Here is a 26,138-nt window from a genome sequence, read left to right as displayed (position 1 = left end):
CCTTAGCTGATTTTTTTTTCCATTTAATGCTGGCTTCCTTTTCCAATCCTACTTACTTTGATGGTGGTGTCAGCAAACTGCTAGAATCCAAGAAATGGTTCTGCTTTACGAGGTACGTCTCCATCTTTCTAGATGGGAGACATGACTTCCTCCATCAGTTTGGAGAGGGCAGGGGGAAGTTCTTCCACAGAGAGGCAATAAAAAATCTTGCAGACTGGTGGAAAAACAGCTTCTGAAATTTTTTTTAAGTGCAAGGATAGAAAGTACTGGATGCAAAGCCAAGTTAAATACACTGCTTGCTCCTCATCTGAAGATGTGGAGGACAAATACAAATAGTCTGCTCTGTTCAGATAGAAGATAACACCCCTGGGGTTGATTACGAAAGGAAGGGATGATGAGCATTTCAAAACCTTGAGGGTCTAGGAAAATGAAGCTAATAAAAATGGAGTTGCATTTCCTTATTAATGCAAAGTGTTTTTCAAGTGTTTGCTGCTGCTGTCTGAACCACAGGATGTACATTTACGATTTTGTCCAACAGATTTTATAACATCCTTGCTTCCTCAAATGCCGAGAGATATTTGGATTGGTTTGCAGTTTTTGTTCAGCACAAGAGAAAACAAGTGGATAGATGAGAGCAGACTGTTGTATAGTAACTTTCACCCACTCCTGACAGGAAGACTGAGGAAAATTCCACTGGATGTAAGTTCTGGCTTTGGACTATTAGATTTCTCTGGACTATTGAGTAATGAAATTTTGAATATTGGTTGTATCAAAAGAGAAAAAAAAAAAAGCCAAAAGAAACATAAATAAAAAAACAGATTGATTCCCCCAGATGGTGACTTTAATTGGCAGAGTGACTGACAGCAATGGAATTCTGTTTATTTGGACCCTTATTTGAATGATGTCTTCTCAGTTGAAATACAGAACACTGAAAAGTAAAGGAAGAAAACCCAAACAACTGTTTAATGACTCGTCTGTAATTGCTATCTGTAATTTATAGACTATATAAATATAATCATCAAAGAGATGATATCAATAGTTATTGGTTCACTTTAGAATGTATCTGTAAACCATCATACACTGGTATTTGGCTTGCTGTTCTACCATGATGAAGCATAAAAATGTAATGGATTCACACCCACAAACAAGATTTATTTTAAGCATTATTTTTTCAAGCGTTAATTTAATGTTCTTCCCCCATATCTAGCCTACAAATTCTTTTTGAGTCCAAGCACCTGGTAGTGTTCGTAAAGTAGGCAGACTGTATTACACCACTCCTTTGAATATTCTTAAACAAGTTCAGACAGATCATGTTCTCCTAGCCTTATGTTCTCTACACAGGTATGTTTATACCTTATTATAGTCTGATACGTGTATCTCTGGTTTTCAGCTTTTTGATGAAGAATTTAACAATCAGTGTGGTGTAATCCTCAACGATCCCAAGTCTCACTATGTTGGAACATGGAATTTCACTGCTTGTGCTGACAGGCACTTCTTGGGTATATGCCAGCGTCCCATAGGTAAGTCTGGAGAGTCAAAATAAATTAGACCTAGAGCTTGCTGTTAAGATACGTGTGCCAGGAGACTTTTTAGTATGTGTAAATCATTGCATTTGAAGAGCAAGATGCTTATAGACTGTGAGCTGGTGAACTCTGGAAAAGCATAGTGTGAGCGGTGATCTGGGGAAATTTTTATCAACTATTTAGAATTTTCCCTTTTGTTTTTCATCGCCCAGTTCAGAAGGCATCAGTTTTCTTGAGAGCCTCTGACTGTGTGGTTTCACTGAAATTATACTTAAGCATATTGTAGCTTTAACATTCTGTGGGTATTGATGCCATGTACATGAAGGGCTGGAACAAGTGATTCCTTCTTCCTCTGTAAAACTGTGGCAGAACTGAAATTCTGGAAAAAATCTCACAATACTTCCATTCAATTTAAATATCTCTGCTTCTTAGCATTATCAGAATAAGAAGTATAATATACTCATGAAGCTCAGATCAGTATCCCAGAGCAAACCTTGCAAATCTGAACTTAGAATAATATTCTAATGCAGCCGTGTAGGTTGGTCGGCACCGTGTACTGGAACTGGATCAAACATATATACCTACTCTTGCATTAAATACTGCTATGGGCTAATATTCAGCATACTCACTTTTGAGTATATTCCTCTATGCAAATAATCCTCTTAAGTAACTAACATGCTACCTTCCTTTAAAAAAGAAAAGGGAAAATTGTGAAAAATGAACACCCAAGAAAATAACCACCTTCTTATTTCTCAAATAGGCTAAATGATTTATATCCCCACAAAAATATTTTTATTTTTTCCAGTGCCAAATACCTCAGAAATACCAAGTGTCCAAATTTAAAGCTTTGCTAGGCGAGTTGTTGTCATAGAAAATGAATTTTTATTTAAAAGGAAGTTGGTGATATATCTATGTAGATCAGTGTGCTGTCTGCCTGGGCTAACCAAAACATCTTGCACTTCCTCCTAGCCAGAACTGTAGGAGTTTTAATGAGAGCAGATTAGGGATTGCCAGGGTACATATCTGTCCTGGTCCTTAAGAAGATTCAGTTTGGAATGTTGCAAGGACAGCTATGAGACCAATCCCTGTTGCCTTGAGCTTTATCCTACAGGAAGAAAGATAACTTCCAGTTCCATGGAAGTCTTGGCACGATTGTGATTTGCACAGTTTCTTAAGATGCTGTATAATAAATGAATATAAGGATGTTGTAATTAAGAAATACACAAGGAAGTTAGGCTAAACAGGTTATCACACTAAACAAGAACGGATGGAAAGCTTACCCCTGTCCAGGGCTCGCTGAGGAGACTCCAAGAGGAGCAATCTCCAAAAGAGATCCTTCCCCATTGGTAGTCAGCTCTTAGATGGGGTCTAAGAGCGGTGCAGCCAGGCTTCACCCCTTCCAGTAGTACAGGTGAATTGCCTTCACCTGTGCTCCCAGGGCTGAGTCATTGCTTGCCTCAGGTGGTCAATCAGAGGTTCAGGCCGTGATACAGATTCCAGTTCAAATGCTCATAATCAGCAATTACTTATTTTCTCTTTCAGAAATGAAAATTTTCCCTACTAACTTGTTTCCACTTTGGATAGCCCTTGATATGTGATGACAGTTTTGGTTCCATGGTTCTTATTTGGAAGCTGTATATTAAGTGAAAGCATTTGGCAGCAGACACAAACAACATGCGAACAGTCTGTTTCAGCCTTGTCACTTCTATGGTTTATTGAAAGCTGTAAACAGTGCATAAATATCAGATTTTTATGATGTTTCTCTCAGTTCTTATGTTTTGAAAAATGGCCATGTCAGCCTATCAATTAGCCATTTTTATGCTATTATGAGTGTTTGGGTTTGTTTTTTTTTTTTTGTCTCAGTGAGCCTTTTTCTGCTTGACATACCTTCAGTGTCAGCCTTTTTCTGCCTTTTGGAGACTCAGCTTATTTTTGATTGTGTACCAATTTTGAGGGGCTACCATCTTTGCATGCTTGAATTTACCACCCATAGAAATGTCTGCATCTTTTATTACCTGCAATTGCAACGCATCACTGAGCTGTCTGCCTTCAGTATGATGCTGATAACTGTGATAAGACTTAGTACTTAAAACACAAACAGTGAGTCCTCCCTGTGCAAGGTAGGTTTTCTGTAATTAGTTCAGTGCGTGTGGAGACAAAATAAATTCTCCCTGTATCCATGGATGGCAATAAAGAACTCTGGGACTGTGTGGTACGCTGTGAGATCTGCACAGATGAGTTTTATGGCCCATTGGATTCACATACATATAAATCTATGGGCTCCATAGAGATGAATGGATCAGGTATAACAGTTGCTGTGTTGCAGCAGAGAGCAGTCATTTTTCCATTGCTGTATTTAACTAAAGTTACAAAAGATGTGGGCTTTTTTCCCTTCAGTAAATAAAATTTCTAACATTATTTAGCAGGTGTGTAAAAACAGATAGAAAAACGTGAAGCCAGACTGAAGGGGATTTAAAAATAGATGGGCTGAAAGTAACCCTTCCTGGATTCGTATGCGTTCTCTATCTAAAGTGTCAAAGGCATTTGCTCCTAATTAAAATAATGAGTATAGTCTGCTGCCTGGGAAAATATTTTTTGATTTTTATTTTTATTTTTTTTGCTTTTTTTTTTTTTTTTTTGGAATGTGTTTTATTGCTTAGCTCCCTGCTAACTGGATTTCTTGTTTTAGGTATAGGAGCTACTGATAACCAGACAGAGCAAGTTCTCAATGACACATTTAGCTATCAAAATGTTCAATATAAAATAATTCTAAAGAATTTGACCTGGAATGATGCAATGGCTGCATGCATAAATCACAAGATGCAGCTGGTTAGCATCACAGATCAGTTCCAGCAGGCTTCTCTCGCTGTTCAGGCTGCCCTTCATGATTACCCACTGTGGATTGGACTCTTCAGCAGAGATGTAAGTTAAATTGTCCCTTTGCATTGTGGCTTACGGTAGTTTTTAAAGTTGTATGAAATAGCAACAAGGATAAAGAAATGCAGAAATAAACGAGTTTGGGGAATAGCTTTTCATTTAGTGATAATCGTCTGGAGGGTCTCAAGGTTAATGTTCTAAATCTTCAGTTCTCCAAGTTATGTAGTGAGTTGTTAGACTTTGCTGAATGGACTGATAAAGAGGAGACTTTCTTTTAAAAGATTATACCATGAAAGGATATGTTGTAGGTAGCAGCAACACAGGTTGTGGGATTACCTTTGTTTCTTTTGTTAACGAGTGAAATTGATACTGCCATTTGATATCATCACCACTGTTTACAGTACCACTGTAAAAAGACTCAAAATCAGCTTAAAAAGGAGAATCTAGAAGTGACAAAATCCAAAATGAATCATTGGACTCTTTTGGAGATATTTATTTAAACTTGGTCCATTACTTCATGTTATTTTTGTTAAGTTCTGCTTTGTTGCTTTATGTTTATTATCCAGAGAACCTCCTGGAGATCTCTGTTGTGCACGTAGAGCTCCCTTAGCTGTTAATGCTATGAAATGGGTTGGACTTGATAACAGAGTTGTTTTTTTATTTTTATTTTTTTGTGTGTCCAACAGTTTTGTCTTGAGATAACTCCAAGAAAAAATGTTAAAAGTGGCTTGAAAAGTGCCTCACAATAAAGGCTGATCGTGTTCATTTGGCATCTATGCTGTTATGATACTTCCTGTATCAGTAAAGGGCTACTGAATATTCTAGGCAAAGCAGGGAAAAATAGAACCTAGGGTGTATGCTTCATGGAGAATAGTTTTTAAAAGGAAACAGGCATTTAATCTTGATGAAGAGACCAGAACAACTTACTTTCCCTCCTCTTTTGCATCTTTATCTGCAAGCGAAGATCAAATGATTCATTTCGCTGCGTACAGCTCAGACATGCAGTAGCTTTTCAATATTGCAACACTCTGTTGTTTGGGCACATGAAAAGAAATTCTAATGAAACTGGTCAACAGAGCTTGTTATTCCAGTGCTGGAATCTTACACACAAAAAAATACAAAGGAAATTAAATTACAAAGCATGAGGGGGATTTCCAGAACACTTTAAAAGTAGGGTTCTTAAAGGATAGCATGATTGTTGCACATGTTCTTATTCCTCCTGCATCCTCCAGGGCAGAAACACATCTAATTTATTAAATCAGTGAAATACCTAATAGATTACTTTCAACTCACTGTGGAGAAAACTGCGACTGGGCCTTGTGTTCAGATGTTATCAGTTTTCCAAGATAGGATAATTTTATCTGTCACTGATTTACAGGTGCATATGATACAATTTGGACATCTCTTAGCCAGGCCTTTCTCCACAACATAGTTAAAAAATTCAACTAATTTATTTTCTTGCGATTGTGATTAAAATAATGATTAAAGTAACAATCAAGTTGTGAAATTAGTCAAACCATGAGGAATTCACAGCAAAGGTAGACACTGTGAGTGCCATCCGTTCAGCACTTTCTGGGCAATGTAAATACTCCATTGTGTTTTCCGTACCTTATTATTATTATTATTATTATTTTTAAATAAGCTCATCCCTTTCATTTAACAATGTTAGGGTGGAAAACATTACGGCTGGTTGGATGGGAAACATGTAAGCTTCAGTCGCTGGTCTGAAGATGATGAAGAGACAAGCGAAGAGTGTGTGTATTTGGATACTGATGGCTTCTGGAAAACTTCTGACTGCTACTCTGAAAATCGAGGTGCTATTTGCTACTCATCAGAAAGTATGTATCTGAGCACAATACTTCCAAAAGCTGCTTTTACGGCTAAATATATTTGGAAATTGCAGATTGTAACTTCAAAATTAAAACTTTTTTTTATTATTATTGTGCTCCCTAAGGCAGACTTGTTTAAAATAGGGTTACATGCAGCCGTTGATCTTAATCCACAAGTTACTTACAAGTGAATTCAGCGTGAATGCTTTGGGCCACAGTGTAGCTTTTATACCATCAGCTGGTTGTACCAACTGCACTGTTTCCATAAGACTGTGGTATATTCACCTCTCCCACTTGCATATAGAAGAAGATTCTGCTAGCTCTGTACTGTTAACATCTTGATATTGAGACCTCCAATATCTTAATATTGACACCTCCAGAAATCTCTTATGTGACTGAATTCTATATAGAGACACATGGCTGTATTGAGGAGAAAGGCAGCAGGTAGATGCCAAACTAACAGGTGTACATCAAAGTCATCTTCTGTTCACGTAAGCTGTTCTAAATATGTACATATTATAGCAGGACAGCTTTTGGGTGGGATATGTATGTAGCATGACCGCTTTCTCAAAAATGAAAGGATCTCGGAGAGATTGTCACACATTTATTCCCTATGAACCATTATATACTTCTGTTTGTTTAGGCAGAAAACACAGTTAAGCCATTATTGTACATCCTGAGTCACAGCAATATACTTGGTGAGATGTCATTCATAATTAATTGTTGCTCTCAGCAGCTGCAAGAAGAATTATTCTCACCTACCCAGTATCAGATAAAGCCATAGAACTGGGGTGTGTTGCCAGCTATGGCATCTATAACACTTACTGCCATTTTTGTTACATAAAGAAATAAATCAAACCACAAACAAATACTTCACTGCCATGAAGAAACTGAGAACAGTAATGTATTACACATTTAAGGGTGGCATTTCTATTTTTCATACATGTTTGTGAATGCTGCCTGAAAACCGTTGTTTGTGAGATTGTTAAAATAACATCATGTGCTGATTGTTCTCCTTTCCTTCCTTAGAGAAGAATGAAAAAGAACAAGTAACACAAGTTAAGTGCCCGCATAAGATTAAAAATACACCGTGGATATCATTTAGAAACAATTGTTACACTTTTATGATAACAAAAAATAGATGGCGAGAAATGAAGTCTCAAGAAGCTCATCATTTATGCAAGAAAATGAGTAAGTATTTATTCACACTATGGGTATTAAAGACATACAAGCTTAGGAGAGAAGAGTTACAGATCTGAGTTGCTGTTTTAAAAGGACAGCAAAATCAGCAGTTAGGGAGGCTGCAGCACTTGGGAGCATGTACCAGTGATGCACTGCCTGATGCTGTTTGCGCTTGCACTGCTCTGATTAGAAATGTTTGAGAGGGAATTGGTTATGAATTACTGAATTCTGAGAGCTTTAATAAATTGAAAATGCCTGTTCTTTTTTATATAAAATCAGGAGATTTTAAACAGTTTGTTTCAAAACAGTTTTAAGTGTTTTGCCCTTTGCAGCATTCTGGATTTTCAGTCACATCTCCTTTGTTTTTCATCTTCCTTCTTTTGTAGAACACAATGAACAAAGTAAACAGGCTCAGAACAGTGCAATTTGGGAAAGCACATGGTTTTTTTTCTGTCTGCCCTGAATGAAGCAGATATTATAAAGCTTCCCTCTTATGTTAAATTATTTCTCCTGGCATGCATGTGCACGCTTCTTGCCATAAACTGATTTTTCACGATTTCAGTTCAGTCTTTTTTCTTGAACAGTATTAAGATAAACATTATGAAGAACATTGTAAAAGACTGCTGACTTTTTAATGTTCTACACAGACAGTTTTTACTACAAGAAACTCTGTGATGGTAAAACCCATAAAAATCTCCGGTGCTGAGTCATTCACCTATCTAAACCAGCCTGAACTGAGGGAAGCACTGCTGATAACACCTTTGAGAATTCTTTTTCCCTCTCTTCATTTGATTCTTTTGTCTTGCTTTTACACTTTTTTTGACCTATCTTTAGTAATTATTAACAGTAGTGAAAAGGTAATTTATGTTGTAAACGAAAGGTGAATCTGTAAGAAAAGTAATGTGAAAAAAAATTTCAACAGACCCAGAAGCATTTGTTCTGAGTGTTCGAGATGAAGAAGAAAACAATTTTGTTACTGAGCAGCTTCATTCATTCAGTGGTTTGGCTGTGTGGGTCTGGCTGGGTGTCATTTACGATGATAGTGGTGAGTTCTACGTTTTCATTTTTTCTGTTTTTATAATAACTGGATTGAAAAAAGTTTGCAGCATTAAGTGATTCTGGCGTGCTTCAGTATACAACCGAAGTCGCACTGAATGCAAACGTACAACAATCATTTATCTTTGTATTTATCTTCCAGAAGAAAATAACTGGACAGGCTTTCTGTCTGAGTCATAATTAGATCCAGTGTGTGCTGCCTTGTCTAGATTTGATTTCCCTGGAAAGCAGGATGTGGGCCTGGATGAGTAATGCTAACGTATTTAGCATTGTATACAGAAGCGATTTACATTAATTTACAGCACGGCTGATTTTTTTCAAAGTGAATATCTGCTAATGTCCTTAAAAGCTAAATGATATTTGTACACAGTGCCAATGTTTTGATAAGTACACGATATTTTCCACAGATAAAGTTCTGAAGTGGTATGATGAAACTCATCTGACTTACAATAACTGGAGGCTGGGAAGACCGATCATAAAGAAGAACAGCTTTTTTGCTGGTGTAAATCTTGATGGTTTCTGGGATATTTATAATTATTCTCAAAGTTGGCAAGCTCATCACTATAATGTGTACAGTATTCTCGCCTGCAAAATTGAAAGGGGTAAGTGGTGGAGTGTTGGATGAGGGTCATAATTTAAGTCCTGGTCCTGCAGCACCTCCTGCGTATACAAACACAAGGCTTTGGTTTTGTTCCCACTGAAACGCATAGCACAGCAGTCATGGGCTCTTGTGAGCATAGGACCAGTCTGTGCCTAACTGCTGTGATATTCTGATCAGAACAAATGTGTTTGCTGCACTCTACCATCAACTGCTCACGGTGTTCAGAATACTGGAAGATAACTTACATGTTGTAAGTGGCTTGAATTAAACAATCTGACTCTTGAATTGCATTGTTAACGCTGGATTTTAATACTTCCATGTGTTCCTAGTCATGTGACTGAAATGCACAGAATTTCTCCTTTTTCTTTGAAATAGGACCCCAGCAGCACAAGCCTCCACTGCCTGAGTTTATTCCACACGGAGACACAACATACAGAATCCTTCAGAAAAAGCTAACGTGGTATGATGCAGTCAGAGAATGCAAACAAAATATGAGTGATTTAGCAAGCGTACACAGTGAATCACAGCAGTTATTTCTAGAAGACATTGTCAAGCAGGATGGCTATCCGCTGTGGCTTGGGTTGTCCATTCACGATGTAAGTATGTACTTCTGGTAACCTCAGTAACAGAGTTTGTAAATAATTCTCTACACAGAACAGGAAATATTTTCTTCTGAATTTGTGGAAGCTCTGTTTTTCTGTAATGTGTGTTAAAGTATATTAAGTTGCCATGTATGTAGACACACTAGTGCTAGTTCTGAATCTTTGAGAATTGAAAACAATACAATCAATTGGGCAAAGATTTATGGAGCCTGTTTAGTGCAGGTCATGACTGGCTCTTTGAGGCTCTCCAGGAAGTTGTGCATCTCTTCTCCCAGGAGGCAGCTACAGATTTTATTCCATCTCTGTTTTATCCTTGCAGCAGGAATATGTATTCCCCGCCCTGCTTCCTGTACTGCTCCCTAGGGCTGCCTCTAGAACTGGTAGTGGGAGGTAGTTGGCAGGGAGAGCAGAAGCATGACTTCCACATGTACCCTTGCTGTCTTGCCCCTCTTTTGGTCTTGAATGAATCCCTCCACTTCTCACAACTCTGTCTTCATTATCTAGGGTTTTCAACAGTATATCTGAAGTGTGAGCTGATGTTGCAAACGGATCCTGAGCCAACCAGCTCTACTCACTGCGGCCCAGCAGTTAGCAAGCCTAGTAATGTTCGTATCAAGGAAGATAGGCTGCTCAATGAAATAGCAAGATTTAATTACGATGTTCCCCACAGAATAATACAGGCGCACTAGAAGTTTAAACTTAAAAAGATACCATATTTTTTCAGTTAGCAGAAGCAGCTAGGACTTCTGTGTTAAGAATTGGTTGGAAAATGCTGTTTTACACATTTATGCAGTAAGGATAGAGAGAGTGAGACACTTGTATTTTTATTGAACTATTGCTACATGACTTACTAATGACTGACAAACATTAAACCACAACTGTATGCAGCAGCTTTAAAGTTGTAGTTTTTTTTTTCTTTACTTAGGGAAGTAAAGCTAATTTTGAATGGTCAGATGGAAGCAGTTTTGACTATTATCCATGGGAACTAGAAAACTCAAATACGACTGAGAACTGTGTTCTGTTGGATACTAAAGGATCGTGGAACCGTGCAAAATGTACAAGTGTTGCTGAAGGAGCCATTTGCTATAGCTTTTCAAATGGTAAGTGCAATGTTTTAAAATATTTTCTGCAGCTGTCTTATGTATTGTCTCTTTACATGCCTTAGAGCTGCAAGACCATGTTGGGTTACTTCTTTAAGAATTTTCTATCAGGGATGATGGATCACTTTTAAATATATGACAGAGATTTATTCTCTCCATTCTACTGAAAAAAATCCTGGTCATCTCTTGGTCATCTGTGATGTATCAACTCTTATGTATCTTTTCTGAATCAAAGTCTGTATAATACACACTTCAAACTTTGAAACACCCTATAAGGCAAGAAAAAAAATGGTTCCCAAGTCTTTGGGACTTGTCTCGTGTTCGTTTTCAAGTAAATTCATCTACTGCACATGAAGAAGGAAGGTATTCTAATTGAATCGTGGATGCTGGTAGGACAAGTAGTTCTTGTAGATATTTACTTTCATGATACTGCAGAAAAGAAACTGCACAAACTCCTTTAGGAGAAGTAATTCCAATATCTTTATCTTTCCAGAGAAACAATCAGAGCAAAACCAAGTGAGCCAAGCTTCAGGATGCTCACAGCTCAGTGGAGAACTACCATGGATACAGTATAAGGATCACTGTTATGCATTTGACATGGCTTTCTACAATTTTTCAGTATATAACGTGGAAGATGCTATGAAAGTTTGCAAGAAACTGAGTATGTTTAGACTCTTACCACATTACAACCTATAAGTAGTCCTCTGTACCAAAGAATTAAAAAGCAAAACTAAAGAACCTATATTAGTTAGACTTCAGATTTCCAGCTCTACTTAATTTAGGAAAAACAATAGCTAGTTTTAACTTTGAACATCTCAATAAGGTTCTTGGCACGTGGAGATCTGCAGAGGAAAATCAGATGCTCATTGACAGAAGATTTAGAAATTTCAGGTTAAATGTTTGGAGAAAAACACTGTATTTCTATACAAATAAGTTTATTTGAAATAAAGTTACTGCTGTTAGCAGTTAGCAGTGTTTTTTGTTGGAGGCTTTCATTAGCTGCTTTCAAAGATATCCCTATCAAACAGTCCAGAGCACATACATTGTAGGTATTATTTTTTTTTAATTAGGGCACATGATATCTCTGAAAGTATTAATTCTCTGCCAAATGAAAGGATTTTCTCACCTCTATGGGGACTGTATTGCAAATGATAATTTTAAGCAGCCTCGTGTGCAGAATCTTTGAACTTCTTACGTTAGAAGCTAGTGACTGTCATAATGTTTTGTCATTGTATGATGTGAAGTTAAACTCACTAGGTAGAGGAAGAAGTGCTAATAGACCCAGTCCTGAATGCAGCGTTCTATTCAGTTCTGCCTGGCCTACTGATTGAAAAAGAAAGTAATCTTTCTCTAAATTAATATTCTGGCTTGTATTTGCATATACTGGTAAAGAATGGGCACACTCTGAGCCTGCCCCTGTTGTAGCTTTTCCTTCTCCTTACTCCTTAACTGCTGTAACACTGTATATGAAAATCTGAGGTACAGTGGGGGATTGATTTAGAAATTAACTTCCCTCAGCAAAATGCTGAACAGTTCTTGCAAATGCTGAGCTTTTGTTCAAGTAAATTCTAAAAAAGGGCTTATCACTTGGACAGGACTAGTAATTCTGAATCAGGGACATATCTTTTGGTATCTTCCATATTAGTATTCCACAGCTGCAGTAAGTTTACACCATTTTATTTTATGTGACCTGCCAGAATGACCAGTCACCTGAAATTGTCTTGCATAACATTACGCTGTATTTCAGGGAAGGGGAATGTCTGTCTTCATTCAGCTAGTTACTTCAAATAAATGTTGTAAGCACAAATCAGCAAGCCTTTTCCTATTATATTTGTTCCTGCAGAAAACTTCATGCACAATTCTAACCATTTTTCTATTCCCCCTTAGGTCCTTCAGCAGCCCTTCTGACCATAGGGGATGCTGAGGAAAATGCATTTGTGAGTGAACATATAAAGAAAAATGATCTAATTACTAGGAAAGTATGGCTTGGACTGACTCAGAGCTCTAAGGGTAAGAAGTAGCAATCATTATGAGTGTTCCATGTAGTAAATAAAAAAAATGCATAAATCCTCAAATAGTTGTATAGTATTGGTAGCCCATGCTAACTTCTGCCTGAGGTTGGCATTCCTCATTGAGCAGTGCAGAGCAATCTGGACTTCTCCATATATTAAATCTCTTCCTGCTGCACATTTGAGATAATTAGGAATAAGTGACATTGATCTTTGACACTGTCATCGATACCTAATGGTGATGTCATTTCTGTCCAAATACATCAGATCCTAAGGATCTGGAGGAGAGGTGTGGGTAAAAGTGACATGTTTGTATTTATTGCTTTTAATATACGGGATATATATTGTCAGCTCTGTTTCTTTTAGCAGCATAAAGAAATCAGCAGTTTGTGAGCTACCTTAGTGTAATATTAGAGAACATTTTGGTGACCTAACTAATCAAATTTTTCTCAACAGGTCAGTCCCTGCACTGGCTTGATGGCTCATCAGTTAATTACGCCAACTGGGATAACAGAACTGCAGAACACAGTGAAAAATGCAGTGTGATCGTGTCCACAACTGGCAAGTGGTCCAAAGTTGACTGCGGTCGTAGTCAAAGCAGAGTGGTTTGTAAAGCTCCTTTAGGTATGGGAACACCGATTTTAGCAGATGTTAAACGTTTCAGTGACTATATTCAGGATTTTCTTTTTTTTTTTTTTTTTGCTGGGGGATGCCTTTTTTAAGTAACTAGAAGTGCAATTCATGAAAGAACCTTTCAATAACTGCCTTAAGCAAGAGCCTTCTGGGACTGTCCTGCCTAAAATTATATTCACCTAAGACAATATAATGAGAAACCAGGGGACAAATTTTCTAGAAATTTGCTTCTCCATGCTTCCGCTGTTCATTTAAAGGAGAGAATTGAAATTTCCACTTAAAAGGCAGCACAGAGTAGTTGCAGCAAACTAGTAGGGTGTTTTTGACCTCCACAGGTCCCTTCCAACACATCACAATTAGGAAACTAACAACTGAATTATTAAAAATAAAGAGATACTAATTTATACTGGAAACAAACTTCCAGTTAATGAAAGCTCCTAACCTGGTGAACCAGTTGGCTTTGACTGAAGCCAAATGATATCTGCATAAATACAGCGTTAGTGTATAGCTACCTAAACATTAACCCTGTAAAAATAATATTTTTACCAAGGCTCTCAGAGAATAATTGTTTTTTTTTTTTGTTTTGTTTTGTTTTGTTTTACAGGTTCTAATCACACTGGGGTGGCTGTAGCTTTTGCCCTGCTAATTATCTTAGTCCTTGTTGTCGGATTAGTGTGGTTTATCTGTAAAAAGAAGCGTCTTCACTGGAGTGCCTTCTCTTCAGTACGTTATCAAAGAGGGATAAATGATGATGAAGCTGATGATGTGTTCACAAAAGATGGCTATTGAGAAGAACTGTTCCTTCTAGGCAATTCAGCATGAACTTCACTGTGTGAAGCCGTAAGGACTGAATCACTTGATGTTTTGTTACTTCTTTTTGAAAAAGTAATAAGGTTATTAACAGGGGCTGAGTTTTGTTCCTTTATACAAGTGTGCAATTTTTTGAGCCCACGGTAATTATTTACATTTGGCCTCAGTTGTTAAAGGTACAAGGTTTTTGGAGTTGTGTAATGTATTTTAGAGTATTATTTTCCATCTCTTTACTGGAAAATGTTTTTAATTAAATAATTAATGACGACTTACTTCATGCAATGTCACCTTATTGAATGCATGTAAAGTAGCCTCATCAATTCTCTAACTTTGTACAATTTTCACTCAGTAACTTCAGGCCAATTATGTGCCATTTTGATGTGCTAAGGATTCTGCTGCTAGCATTGGATTATCTAGCTAGAACAGAGAGGATAAATTATTGGTGTAGCAACTTTTGTGGCAAGCTGTTATAAATTTTTATATAGTAGGAGAAAAAGGAGTGATCAGACAACAAATCTAAATTTCTAGAAGGAAGATACTGTTGTTACTTTCTCTCCCAAATTAATAACAATAATTCAAAAGCTATACTGGTGAGATAAGAATGTTGGAATGCAGAGAGTTACGGAAAATATCCTGCACTAGAGCTGTGCCATTTATGAGAAAGTTTATTAATAAATGTGGAATATTTTATATTTGAGACTGTGACAAGCTGGCAGATCGCTAATCATGGCACAGCTATCAGAAACACCCAGTAAGGACTGACTGTAAGTACAAGCAGAACTCAAGGCAGTAAGAGCCTCAGCCTTGTGAAAGCAAAGGTATGAATGTTGTGTTTTATCCTGTGATATAATTGTTAAATAAATCATTCAGTTTCTTTTCACAGCACCACAGCACCTTTAACAAAGGTTTAGAAGCACAAATAGCAGAAATGTTTACAGTGAAAATCAGTATCTAGACATAAGCATAAAAAATTAAAACATTTTTTAAATGCACTCAGAGTAGCAGTTAGAGGAAGAATTATTCCATTCTATCCCATGGCTTCACACTACTCTGAAATTAGACCTGTGTGACTTTCTTCTGGATAAAACAGAAAAGACCTTCTCCATTTTATAATCAGTTGCAGTGTGACATCTGAGGATGGGAGTGTTACAGAGACAGTGTTTTATGTTCTTTAATGAGACCCTCCTGACATTTTACCTCCACTAATACTGTTGGTTTTTATTATGGGTAAATGCTTAACTATATAAAGCAGAATATCTGTTATCTGTTTAAGAAATAACAAAGATACCTAAGGAAGGAATGAGGAAGAATGTATGGTAAATTAAGCTGTGTATGTAAATGCTAAAAATACTTGAGTATTTTACATAAAACTTAAACTTGATTTTTGTATGATGTGATCTATGCACTCCAAAGAAAGTTATAAAGGGAAAAAGGGAAGACAGCTTTGTACATATTCTAATGATTTGATCAGTGTTTTGAAGAAATTGTTAGACTTCTTCAGAGCACAGTGCAAAGGACAGCTGTTTACTTTTATGAAGGTGTATATGCAAAAGACCAAATCCATCCCCTGTGCAGTAATAAGGGTGTGATATGATAAATAGGAATACATTTTGTCTGACGTGCTGAAAAGTGTACTACTGATTTCTCTGGAGCAACATTGCGAGGTCAAACTGTTCAGCTGCCTTATTTCCCTGCAGTTTACTGAAATTGACAGCACTTTCCTTTGTACCTGTTTGCACTATTTTGATAAGCAGGTGTTTATCATCTGTATTGATAATAGAGAATCTCTTGTAGATACCACTTCAGTACCTGTTGAAATAGCAGAGTGAAGGAGCATAGCCAAAGAAACGTCGTGTTAGTTTGCTGATAAAGAAGTAAGCACTTTTGTTGTTTATTTGGTACGTGAGCACAATTGTGAAAGTCTCCTTTCTTCTTTCTTGATGGTAGTTGCTTTGCTGAATGACTTCTAAATTAATGAGAAGAAAAAAAAGTGTTGTCCATTGTCCTCTTCTCACAACAGTAAGTGGGAAAATATTTCTAAATTCCTGTTTTGAGATTTACTAGTTTTACAGGTGTTTATACTTTGAACGTTTTTAGTTGTAAAGCTGAAGTTTAAATTGAAAATTAGTGAAAAAATCCTAGTTAACCAAAATACAAATACATACTTTTTATAATTAACGTAAATGTATATTTTATTCTTATGAATGATGTAAATAATTTTGTAAGGCCCCTTTTCTATGTTTGTTTCATCATACCCAAGTTGTCTCATCACTGGTAATTTTCATTTGAACAAGCGCAGCTGCCTTAATGCAGGTGAATAACCCACCTCACCTGACGCATGCAGCAAGATTATTACTGAAAGAATAAAGCTAAATAAAACACTAAACTGCTTACACCAGTTTTATTTCCAGGGAAGCAGTGATCGGAGGTAAGGTACAGCTCGTTAACCACTGGATAAAAAAGCACAAAGTAAAGGGGCTGTGATCGCAATTAAACCAGATAAATGCTGCCCCAATAAGGAAATATATGAAAAAGATTTTGATGTAAAGGAACATCCGTAACTTTTCAGCTTAAAACATTTATTATGCCTAATTTTTACCAAGCTGTTTGCGCAGTTTGCACAGTCCTGCTAGTCGCAGAAAGGTTGAGGTACACCTGGCTCTTAATTAACTTAATTGATACAGCTGTCAACCACAAGTGCCTACACACCTGCTGTCAGGCTTTAAATGATGTCCCTTTATGACACTGCGAAACTCAGTGGGATATGTAGAGCCGGTGTTCGTAAAGAAGTGACCTTTTATCAAGAAAACATAAGGTTCTTATTGAGCAAATTATTAAGTGGACTTTCCCTAGAGCAGCAGTGGGCCGGGGGAACACAAGGTGAAGCCCCATTTGTAACCACGCATCATGCAGCGCACGCTGCCAGCGGCGGAGCCGGGGGAAACACCCAAAATGGCGGCGGCGCTGACTGCGGCTGAGACGCCAAGCACCGCGCATGCGCAGTGTGGGCGGCATGGGTGCCATCTGGCCGCGGCGCTGCTCCTGCTTTGTGCTCGCGCTTTCCGAACCTCAGATCTCTCAGTAAACGCCGCAACGTGGACACGCAGCGCCTGAGTGAATAGAGCTTGTGCAATCCAATAATTTATTCAACTTTCATCTTGTAAAGCCAGTTACAAATGAAAAGAAAAAAAAAAAAAAAAAGACAGCAGAAGGAATTCCGTAATAGAAATGAGCAAAATTACAACAAATACTAATGGGAGTTACATTCCCAAGTGGGTTCAAGCTGCCTGCAGCAACCCCAAAGCCAGAACACAGGAACAGTGCAGAGCTAGGACAGGGATAACCAAGGCTGTTCTGATACAGCCATGTAGTCAGCGTGCAGACCCACACAGCGTCACATCTCAGGCTGCCCATGCACTCGCTGTGACCCAGCCGTCTGTTCCTCGTGATACAAAGGGGATGTCCATAAGGTCCTTCAGTAAAGCTGTTTAAGGCAAAACTCCAGTTGGAAGTGCAATACACAGTGGTGGCTGTCCTTGTTGGCTGGCTTGTGTGGCAAGTGGAGAGTGTTTGTACATGCTGCAGTGGGCTTGGGAGGAGAGAGAAGCGAGATTATGAACTATGGTTTATCTTCGTGCAGCATGGGGCTCAAAATTGCACTACTCTGTGAGAGTTTTAGTGAAATGGCAAAAGCCCAAGGTGAATTTGAACCAAACCTGGTGCATGCTGACTCCTTGTTTTCTGTTCTGTGAAATTTCTCCTTCGCAGCTAACTTTTTCTTCCTCCCAGAAATGGGAGCATCTGATTTCAAAACAAATCTGCAACCTTAATTATTCTGTGATCCTATGGCCCACATCACATGCTGCCTTCCAGCTCCATTAGAAAACTGAAAGGGCCTTGACAGTCCAGGACCCCAAGTCTAAGACGTAAATTGCCTAGCCTCAAGGCTCCTTGATTGCCAATGCAGCCAATTTACAATGTAACTAATGATTCCCAGTATTATTTTAAACAATGACAGTTGTCTTCAGTCTCCTGCTTTTATCTTTCACCGAGGAGGAAAAATTTTTGTTTCTTCAAATTGCAAGTAGCTATTAAACCTTCTAAGTGGTTGTTCCAGCAAAACAACATGATTTTCAAGTTTTGCTGCTGAGTAGGGACCTACAGGGGACAGGAAGGGGATTTAGGGATGGAAACAGTTCAAATTAGAACTGTCCAGAGAAAGAAGGAGTTGGCATTTGCTTACACTAGTACAGAGGAATTACATCCTTGCCTATAAGAGGTTATCTAGGCATCTATTCACTCAGTAGGAAACAGTTTGTCTAAAACTAAATTTTGGGCCTAAAATCCCATCTAGAGAAATAAGCAACTTAATGCAGGCACTGAAATCTCTGACTTCTATCCAAAACCCCAAGTTTGTGAAGAACAGATCTTTTGGAAATGCAATTAAATCAATCTCACCTTCTCAGCTGTACCAGGGAAAAGGCTGTCGTTAATTTTTAGGCAACAGGTGCCATGTGGAATGCACCCAGAATGGCAGCTGACAAGGTATTTCAGCAGTGCTAGGCCCCAGTATTTTCTTCTACAATGGAGTATTCAGAATTTTTACTTAAAGTGCCATTTTTTACATATATGTACCTGTGACCATACACTGGGAGGTAACAACTCACCTTACGTGCTTTTAGTTGCTTGTTTAATGGTCTCTCACGTAGCGTTTGACCTCAGTCTGGCTTCAATTGCAAAGAGGCTTTCTTTTTTTAAAACTAGATCAGATCATTACTATATCCTGAAGAGAAAACCCTACTGACTTATTTTAGAGTTGCCTACAAAATAAATTAAAACAAAATATTCTCTTTGCAGCCCATACTGTGGTCCCCTGATCCCAGATGTTTGCATATTGAATATTTTTAAGGAAGCTGAAGCCTGCCTCCTGTAGTCCAGATTCCTGTGGTTTTGTTTCCACCCACATTAACAGGTAGTTGTGAAAGCAGCAGAGAGGACAGGCAGAAGGAAGATGCTTCTGTCTTTGCTTCTTTAAAGGTACATTGTTCGTCAGACAAGCCAGGGAAAACAAGGTTTGGGCTGTTAATATTTAACAAGTTGTTACTGTTTAATGTCTTTGGGCAGAGGTGCAAATCCTAGGTACTGCAGATGCCACTTCAGTTTGTAAATACAGTAGTCACTCAAGTGGAGTTCTTAAAAACATCTTTGCTACACTTGTGCTGGCAAGTTGCCAATACCAATTATCAAACATCTGCCTCTCTTTCGTGGCAGTCCATTCATATCACCTAGTCCAGACGCTGGCATGACTGTCCACACTGGTGGCTGATTTGACACTGCAGCGTTTCTTCACTATCATGTTGATGTATGCTTTCATGATCTTTATTATCTCACCCACCTAGAGAAGGAACACAATGAGATAAGCACATTTATGACATATTCCCATTGATAAGATCAGGTGTTTTGCAGAAAGTTCTTACTGAGATCATGGTAGTAGTTATATACCAAAAAGACCTGGACAATGAAAGCAAGGATAATGACAGGCATGTCATTGTTTCTTTACAAATAAGTGTTAAAAATTTTTGTGATTTTTCTATTTGGAAAAGCCTCTCTAGGTTACTCTAGCATGTTGTTTAATGTGCAAGCTATAAATGAACAGAGCCATGTCACCTCTGAGATGTATTAAGGATAGGGACAGTTAGAGCTGTGATTCTGCTGGGAGAGAACTGTGACCTTACAGCAGCATCTTTTAATGCTTGACAAGTATGTGCTCTGTTTTACTGACCTCTATAAGCTTTAACTCAAAGAAAAGCATGTGTAACTCTTCCAGACATTTATCTTTTTTTTGTAATTTTGAGAAGTCCCAAACTTATAAACACGAAAGGGAATGAAGTAACTGAGCACCTAAAACTTGAAATTTCATCTGCCCTAGAAGGCCACTCAATCTCCTTCTGTTTCTAAACAGCATCATTCCTTTTTCTGTACATCTCTGTATTCAAGACCAGGTACTACGACACTTTAGGTTTAAGCTTCCTTCATCCTTTTCCTTGGCTGTCCTGACCATTCAACAAGAGCTCTCACATATAGTCTTGTCTAGTCCTCAGAAATTAGGGCTCTACTGGAATGCTAGTAAAAGTGCACGCACAACAAATGTTTTCACATACCTGGGATGTTTCAAAGAACATTTCTCTCTCATCCACTGTAATTTTGAAGGTGTTGGGCTGCGGTGCTCCAAAGAAAACAATGTGCTCGTACTGGAAAGTCTCCAGTGGTTTAGGATCTCCACGTTTGTAGACAGACACATTCTCTGTGCTGACTCCAAGCCAAAGATCATTTGGAAAGCCTCCCTCCTTACACTGCAGAAACAGAAATCTTGCATCAGTACAATGGAGGATTAAATTACCTTCAATACAAGGAATCTATTTCCGGTCGCTGCAGGATATTTCATTTCTCCATCCCGATAGAAAAAGAAAAGCCTACAGAAAGAAGCATCTAGATACTCCTGCCACAAAGATTTAGAAGTGACGTGGCTGTGAGTAAATACTAGTAGAGTAATAAATGACTGTAGTACTTAACACTTCTCATCATATTTAAAACCCGTTATTTTACAAATAATTATACTATTTTACAGCAAAAACAGTAAGGGCACACAATCCTTCTAGGCAACCTAAATACAACAGAAAAATGGAGCTGCAGATTCCTACTCTAGCAGGCTAATCCCAGCAGCCGAACTGACCTAGTTTGAGAGGTTTCTGAAGCACTGCTGCAGAGGAGGCTTGCATTTTTTTGCTGCCAAATACAATGTGGCTTCATTTTACTTTCACTCCACTAGCTATTACCTTCTTAAGCCCCCAAAAAATTCCCAAAAATGAAACTGGAATTTACTGTCTCCCTCAGTTAAGCAGGATGCACTGGTTTTCTTGACCTCTGCATCACACCTTGTTGGGTATGTGGTACTACAAGCTTACTCTCAGCTTACTAAGACAGAATAGCAACTTCTTGAAGTTCCCTTCTGCTGCTAAGCAATATCATACACAGAGCTGTATCCCTTCTCCAGACCGACCCTCTCCTTGGCAGTAAATACATCTCTCACCTCAACGTCAAAGAGGGTTGATCCATAACCTGGCCACTCCTTTACAATGCACATGTATTTCACCATGGCCTGATGCTGAGAGAGTCCCTGCAGCTTGGTCCATTTCTGTGCTATGCTTGCACGAGCGGCTGACAGCTCTTCCTTCACCCACATCTCCATCATCTGCTCTTCTTCTACCTTCTGCTTCTTTACAGAGCCTGTTTTGAAGCCACGTTTCAAGGTCCCTTCAAGGAAGCTGGTCCGTCTCCTCTCCAGAGTATGACTGCTGGTGCCACTGCTCTTTGTGGAGTGCAGTATTTTGGATTTCAGTCTGTTAACTGGGTAGATTCCATCCAGACTCCAGCTTATTTTAGAATAATCTCCATGAAGGTACTGCAGCCGGAGCGCTGCCAGGCGCTGCAGTGTGTCCTCTGGTGCAGGAAAATGACCATCTATGAGGCTTTCATGAGCCTAAAAACAAGCAAAAAGTCCCCCAGACTCATTAGGAAGCAGAAACATTATTCACAGCTGGGTCCATGTACAGACTCCTGTAGCATTTGCCCTAATACAAAGCCAACCCAAGAAGGAAAGACCTTGTTTTTAATACTCCTATTCCCTAGAGAACTTCTCTGTCTTTGCTTGGTAGAGTCCAGACAAAAACTCGAGATAATAAATTCTTCTGTTCAGATCTGCATTCCCACTTCTAAAGCTAAAATAATCCAGTTTTCTGTATACTCCAATGTGCTTCTGCCACCCTTGGAAACCAAGGCTGCTTGCTTACCTGCTCAAACATGAAAGCAAATTCCACTCCGTCTTTGGGAACATTCTCTATATCCAAGAAGCAATACAGTTTAAAATATAGCTGCCATTGCCCCTCCTCCTCTTCTTCCTCAGAGCCTGCAAGTCTGTAAGATAGGAAAGAAAAAAAAACAAAACAAAACAAAAACAGAACTATAACCTGAAACACCAAGTACTAGGACATCCGCAATACATCTCATGCTACAGAAGTATCCTTGGAGTAGAAGTATCCTTCCTTCTGAAGAAAGCATACAGAACTACCTAATGCGCCAGGATAATCTCAGGGCAGCACAGCACACTTCTCTGATGGCATCCATTTTACTCCTCTTAGTTAAATGAAATTTTGATTCAAAAGAGCCCAAAGTTTTTAATTCACATATGCCTGACCAACATATTAGATCAATCAAACAGACTAATTTTCACATGTCTTCTAACTAGAGGAGATGAAGCCAATAACTTCAAAGGAAGTGGCATTGAGAGCTACATTGTTGAGATGGTCCCCCAAAACAGCATACATTCGTAAGCAGGGGGCAAACACAGTTACTCCTTGCAGTTCAGAAATGAAATAGGCATCAAAGCAGCTACTGATGGCTATGACCGTACAGTCCCACATCTGACAAGCAGTATCTCCATCTCCACTGCTTAACACTTTCATGCTATATCATTTCCTTGGACAATGAGCTCACAGATGTATTTGTTTGTGTGGCCCATATTAATCACAAAAGAAAAGCTACTATGCAAGAAAATCTCATTTTGATGGCGCTTGATTTTATAAGCTGTTTTGAACTGCTGATAGCCCTTGATACTTCTAAATGCATAGGCATTATGTAAGAATCGACTGCCAGGAGGCAGTATTCCCCTTTTACAGACAGGGAGTGATCAAGACAGCACAGTGACTTAATCAGCCCTTCTCTGAGCTCTTTTAGGAAAGCATTACTCTTTGATAAAGGCACCACTAATTCTGTCCTGCCAAAGTAATGCCTTTTCATCACCAAAACAAATGTGAACGTGGTTTTTACCACAGTGAGAAAGAGCACTTGAACCTTACCAAAAAGGAGTTCACGCCAAAATGAATTCCTGAAACACTGCACCTCCTTTGGATAAAACTACCTGACTGCTCTCTCATTTAACCCAGGGTTATGACCAACTGGAAGGTAAAGCAAAGGTTCTACAGAACATTTTTCTACCTCTCAAACTTGGCCAAGATATCAGCTACAATCACTCGACTCTCAACAGCACGGTCCACCTGCTGATTATGTTCAAAGAGAGCGAACATATTACGACTGTCCTCCATTGCTAAACCTCGGATCAGCTTTTCAACCACCTGCAAAAAAATCAAGAGAGATACAGATTATAGTGTAGGGATTGCACATACTTTCAGAAGCGAGCTTCTCAAGGGGAAAAAGACATATATGTTGTGTTCCTGGCATAATGACTGTGCAAATGGACAGACCACAAACAGCCATGAACAGAATGGAGATAGAATAGTGAGAGCAGGATGGGGTGATGGAAGCTGGTGTAGCTGGACTTGGGTCATTGGAACTACCAATACACACAGCTCTACTCAGCCCACTTCTGACAGCGGTATACTTAGATACCCGGGCAAGAAAATATAAAATTCTTTTCCTAAACCCTGAGAAACTGGAGATGGATATAGAAAAGGAGTCCCATCAACAGGCTCAGTACCTAGACACAGAGGAGTTCTTAGATCTGGTGGATGCTACGAATGCATTACCTCCCCAGCACTTGTATGAGAATTGATGGTGATTTTACAGGAGCCCCCACCATGGCAGTACACCGTTGTGGTCATTTCTTCACGGGTGAGAAGAGCCTGTATTTCCTCCTGGGAGGGCACAAACTCCCTTGTCTTTGTTCTCTTTAGGGAATCACTGATGAATTGTGCATATCTGTCTATTTCTGAGTCTGGAAAGAGGTCTTTTACCCTAATTGGAAAGAGAAGTAAAATAAGCCATTACACAGCAAAACAGAAAGCAAGAACATTACCAAATAACTTGGACTACTGCAGGTGAAGACATCAATATTAACTGATGTTAACACAACTACAGGAAGACAAGCCCAGTTAATCCCTGGAATTATGAAACCTGCTCCCACTGGTTACTGCAGTCACTTCAGTGGGATTTCTCAGGAGCATACGAAAAAAGCAGGTTGAACTTCAAAGTGTACAGTACTAGCTGAAGACAGGAGAATTGAGTAGCTAAATGTACACAACTGAAATGAAGAAATACAGAATGGAATACAATTTTTTTCATACTTACTTGTTTTTTGACTTTTTTTAGGCATAATATTATGTGCAAATCCAGTGATAAAAACACACAGTGGCAATATCGAGTATTGCTCAGCGTCTCTTAGAATAAGGCCTTGAACGTCCAAGAGGTTCAACTATTTGTGTATTTGCACAAATTTCAACTCACTCTTTCCTAGCTTGGAAGGAATCAAATAGACTTTATGGGCCTCTCTCATCATTTATCCCTGTATGGACTGCTTTGAAAAGCTGCATTGGATGCTGAACATAAATTGGGAAGAAGTGTAAACAATTTATTTCACAAAAATTGGAGGATAAAGCAGATTAAAAATAAATATTGTAAGCATGATGTGCTTAGTTAGGCAAAAAATGAAAAACACTGCAAATCCAGTTTACTGTATCTGCGACTCCAGAATGCTCATTTTGCTTGTGGGTACTGCAGAATACCTCCTTCAGTGAATATGAGTGTGTTCCTCACCTTTCTGCAGGTTCACTTCACCACAGAAAGAGGGTGAGAGACATAGCTACAGCAGACAGTGCAAGATAAGTAGAGAGAAAGGGAACAAAGCAAATGAAAAGGACTTTCACCTTCTCAGGTGGAACTTGAGGTAGCGAAGGATCCCTCTGCTGGGCAGAAAAGTGCAGCTCATACATGCCATCAGCTGCCAATGGTGCAGGTTCCCAGTGCTGTTGGGATGTGGCATGTGATTCGTTTGTTTGATGAGCTGACAATACACTTCATCACGAAGGGGCTTCAGATCATGGCAGGTCTGAAGAATGCCTTGGATAATTGGTATGGGGTCAGACACCGTCTCAATCTCCTGAAGGGAGTTAAAGATCTTCACTGCTTCATCCTGTAAGCTGCTGTAACCCTTTTCTTGTTGCACTAGGGAGCAATCACAAAGGCGGCAAGAGATGAGCACCTCTTCCTACTGGCACAGGAATAGGATGAGCAACAGTATGGTCTGTGATGGAAGAGCAATCTGAGGAGCAGCATTGGCTCATCTACTGAACTTACAATTCATTAATGCACCTACTTCATGCGTGCAAATGCAGTTTTACGTAGTATTTGCCAATATTTAACTTGTCACAACTGCAAATTCATTTCTGAATATCCCATACAGAAAAGAATAATTCTTTTAAAAGAAATTAATGTTGAAATCTAATTCATTTCAAGGAAAAAAAACTAGTACAAAACAAGTGATAAAGTGATCACAAATGCCAATCTATTCTTAGACATTACACTTCTTTCTTTGTTTCTGTGCTTTTAATATGTCATTTAATTGGATCCCTGTATCCCAAACGGCAGCGAGTAGTTCTCCTCTTTCACTTTCTCCATCACATTCCTCCAGCCTTTTTTTTTTCCTGATGCTGAAGAGTCCTTCTCCCTTAATCTCTTTGTTGGAAGCAAATCTTTCTGTGCCTTCGATAATCTTTGAACTTTTTTTTTTACTTCTATATCTTTGTAACTGAAGGCCAAAATGCATTCTGTATTCAACATGCATGTGCACGACACATCAATACAGCAGCATAAAGCTTTTTTCTTTTTTCCTTTTCTAAGCATTCAAACCCTAGCATTAGCTGTTTTGCTTCCCTGCTCAACATAAGAGCTGACATTTTCATAAAGCTATGTGAATTGGTGCTCGTTTCCCTAAGCAGAACAAGATCACACAGACCCAACGCTGCTTTGAGTCAGACTGTTCTTCCCCAAATGCATTGCTTTACATACCTAGATTGAAATCAATTTCTGGAAATTCAGTCATTCTGCATTAAAAATTCTTCTGTA

At 38.7% G+C, this 26,138-nt stretch overlaps 2 protein-coding genes across 5 annotated transcripts in view; one reads left to right on the top strand and one right to left on the bottom strand.

Moving 5' to 3' along the window:
- The window catches only part of LY75 (lymphocyte antigen 75), a 56,329-nt gene extending 40,726 nt beyond the window's left edge, over positions 1-15,603 (top strand). For all 3 annotated transcript variants that reach the window (XM_048953481.1, XM_048953480.1, XM_048953479.1), the window contains 13 exons: positions 539-699; positions 1,391-1,520; positions 4,213-4,445; positions 6,070-6,238; positions 7,259-7,420; positions 8,334-8,456; positions 8,875-9,069; positions 9,444-9,664; positions 10,596-10,770; positions 11,264-11,431; positions 12,658-12,780; positions 13,236-13,403; positions 14,017-15,603. In XM_048953481.1, the coding sequence (XP_048809438.1) occupies positions 539-699; positions 1,391-1,520; positions 4,213-4,445; positions 6,070-6,238; positions 7,259-7,420; positions 8,334-8,456; positions 8,875-9,069; positions 9,444-9,664; positions 10,596-10,770; positions 11,264-11,431; positions 12,658-12,780; positions 13,236-13,403; positions 14,017-14,201 (2,213 nt within the window). In that variant the 3' untranslated portion in view covers positions 14,202-15,603. The remainder of the gene's footprint in view (positions 1-538; positions 700-1,390; positions 1,521-4,212; positions 4,446-6,069; positions 6,239-7,258; positions 7,421-8,333; positions 8,457-8,874; positions 9,070-9,443; positions 9,665-10,595; positions 10,771-11,263; positions 11,432-12,657; positions 12,781-13,235; positions 13,404-14,016) is intronic.
- The window catches only part of LOC125697003 (unconventional myosin-X-like), a 70,981-nt gene continuing 59,153 nt past the window's right edge, over positions 14,311-26,138 (bottom strand). Inside the window, exons 35-42 of one of the 2 annotated variants that reach the window (XR_007378641.1) lie at positions 24,941-25,238; positions 23,825-24,032; positions 23,277-23,413; positions 22,073-22,196; positions 21,313-21,762; positions 20,384-20,575; positions 18,890-19,617; positions 14,311-17,811 (exon numbers count right to left, since the gene is read on the bottom strand). Coding sequence is in view for 1 of the 2 variants with exons in the window: in XM_048953478.1 (XP_048809435.1) it covers positions 19,504-19,617; positions 20,384-20,575; positions 21,313-21,762; positions 22,073-22,196; positions 23,277-23,413; positions 23,825-24,032; positions 24,941-25,238 (1,523 nt within the window). In the remaining variant the exon portion in view is untranslated. Of the gene's footprint in view, positions 19,618-20,383; positions 20,576-21,312; positions 21,763-22,072; positions 22,197-23,276; positions 23,414-23,824; positions 24,033-24,940; positions 25,239-26,138 lie in introns of both variants that reach the window. The other variant, XM_048953478.1, reaches the window with a different exon arrangement.

The sequence above is a fragment of the Lagopus muta genome, chromosome 8, assembly GCF_023343835.1.
Source record: "Lagopus muta isolate bLagMut1 chromosome 8, bLagMut1 primary, whole genome shotgun sequence".
Classification (NCBI taxonomy): domain Eukaryota; kingdom Metazoa; phylum Chordata; class Aves; order Galliformes; family Phasianidae; genus Lagopus; species Lagopus muta.
The sequence above is the reverse complement of the archived record's forward strand: the minus strand, read 5'-3'. Positions and strand labels throughout refer to the sequence as shown.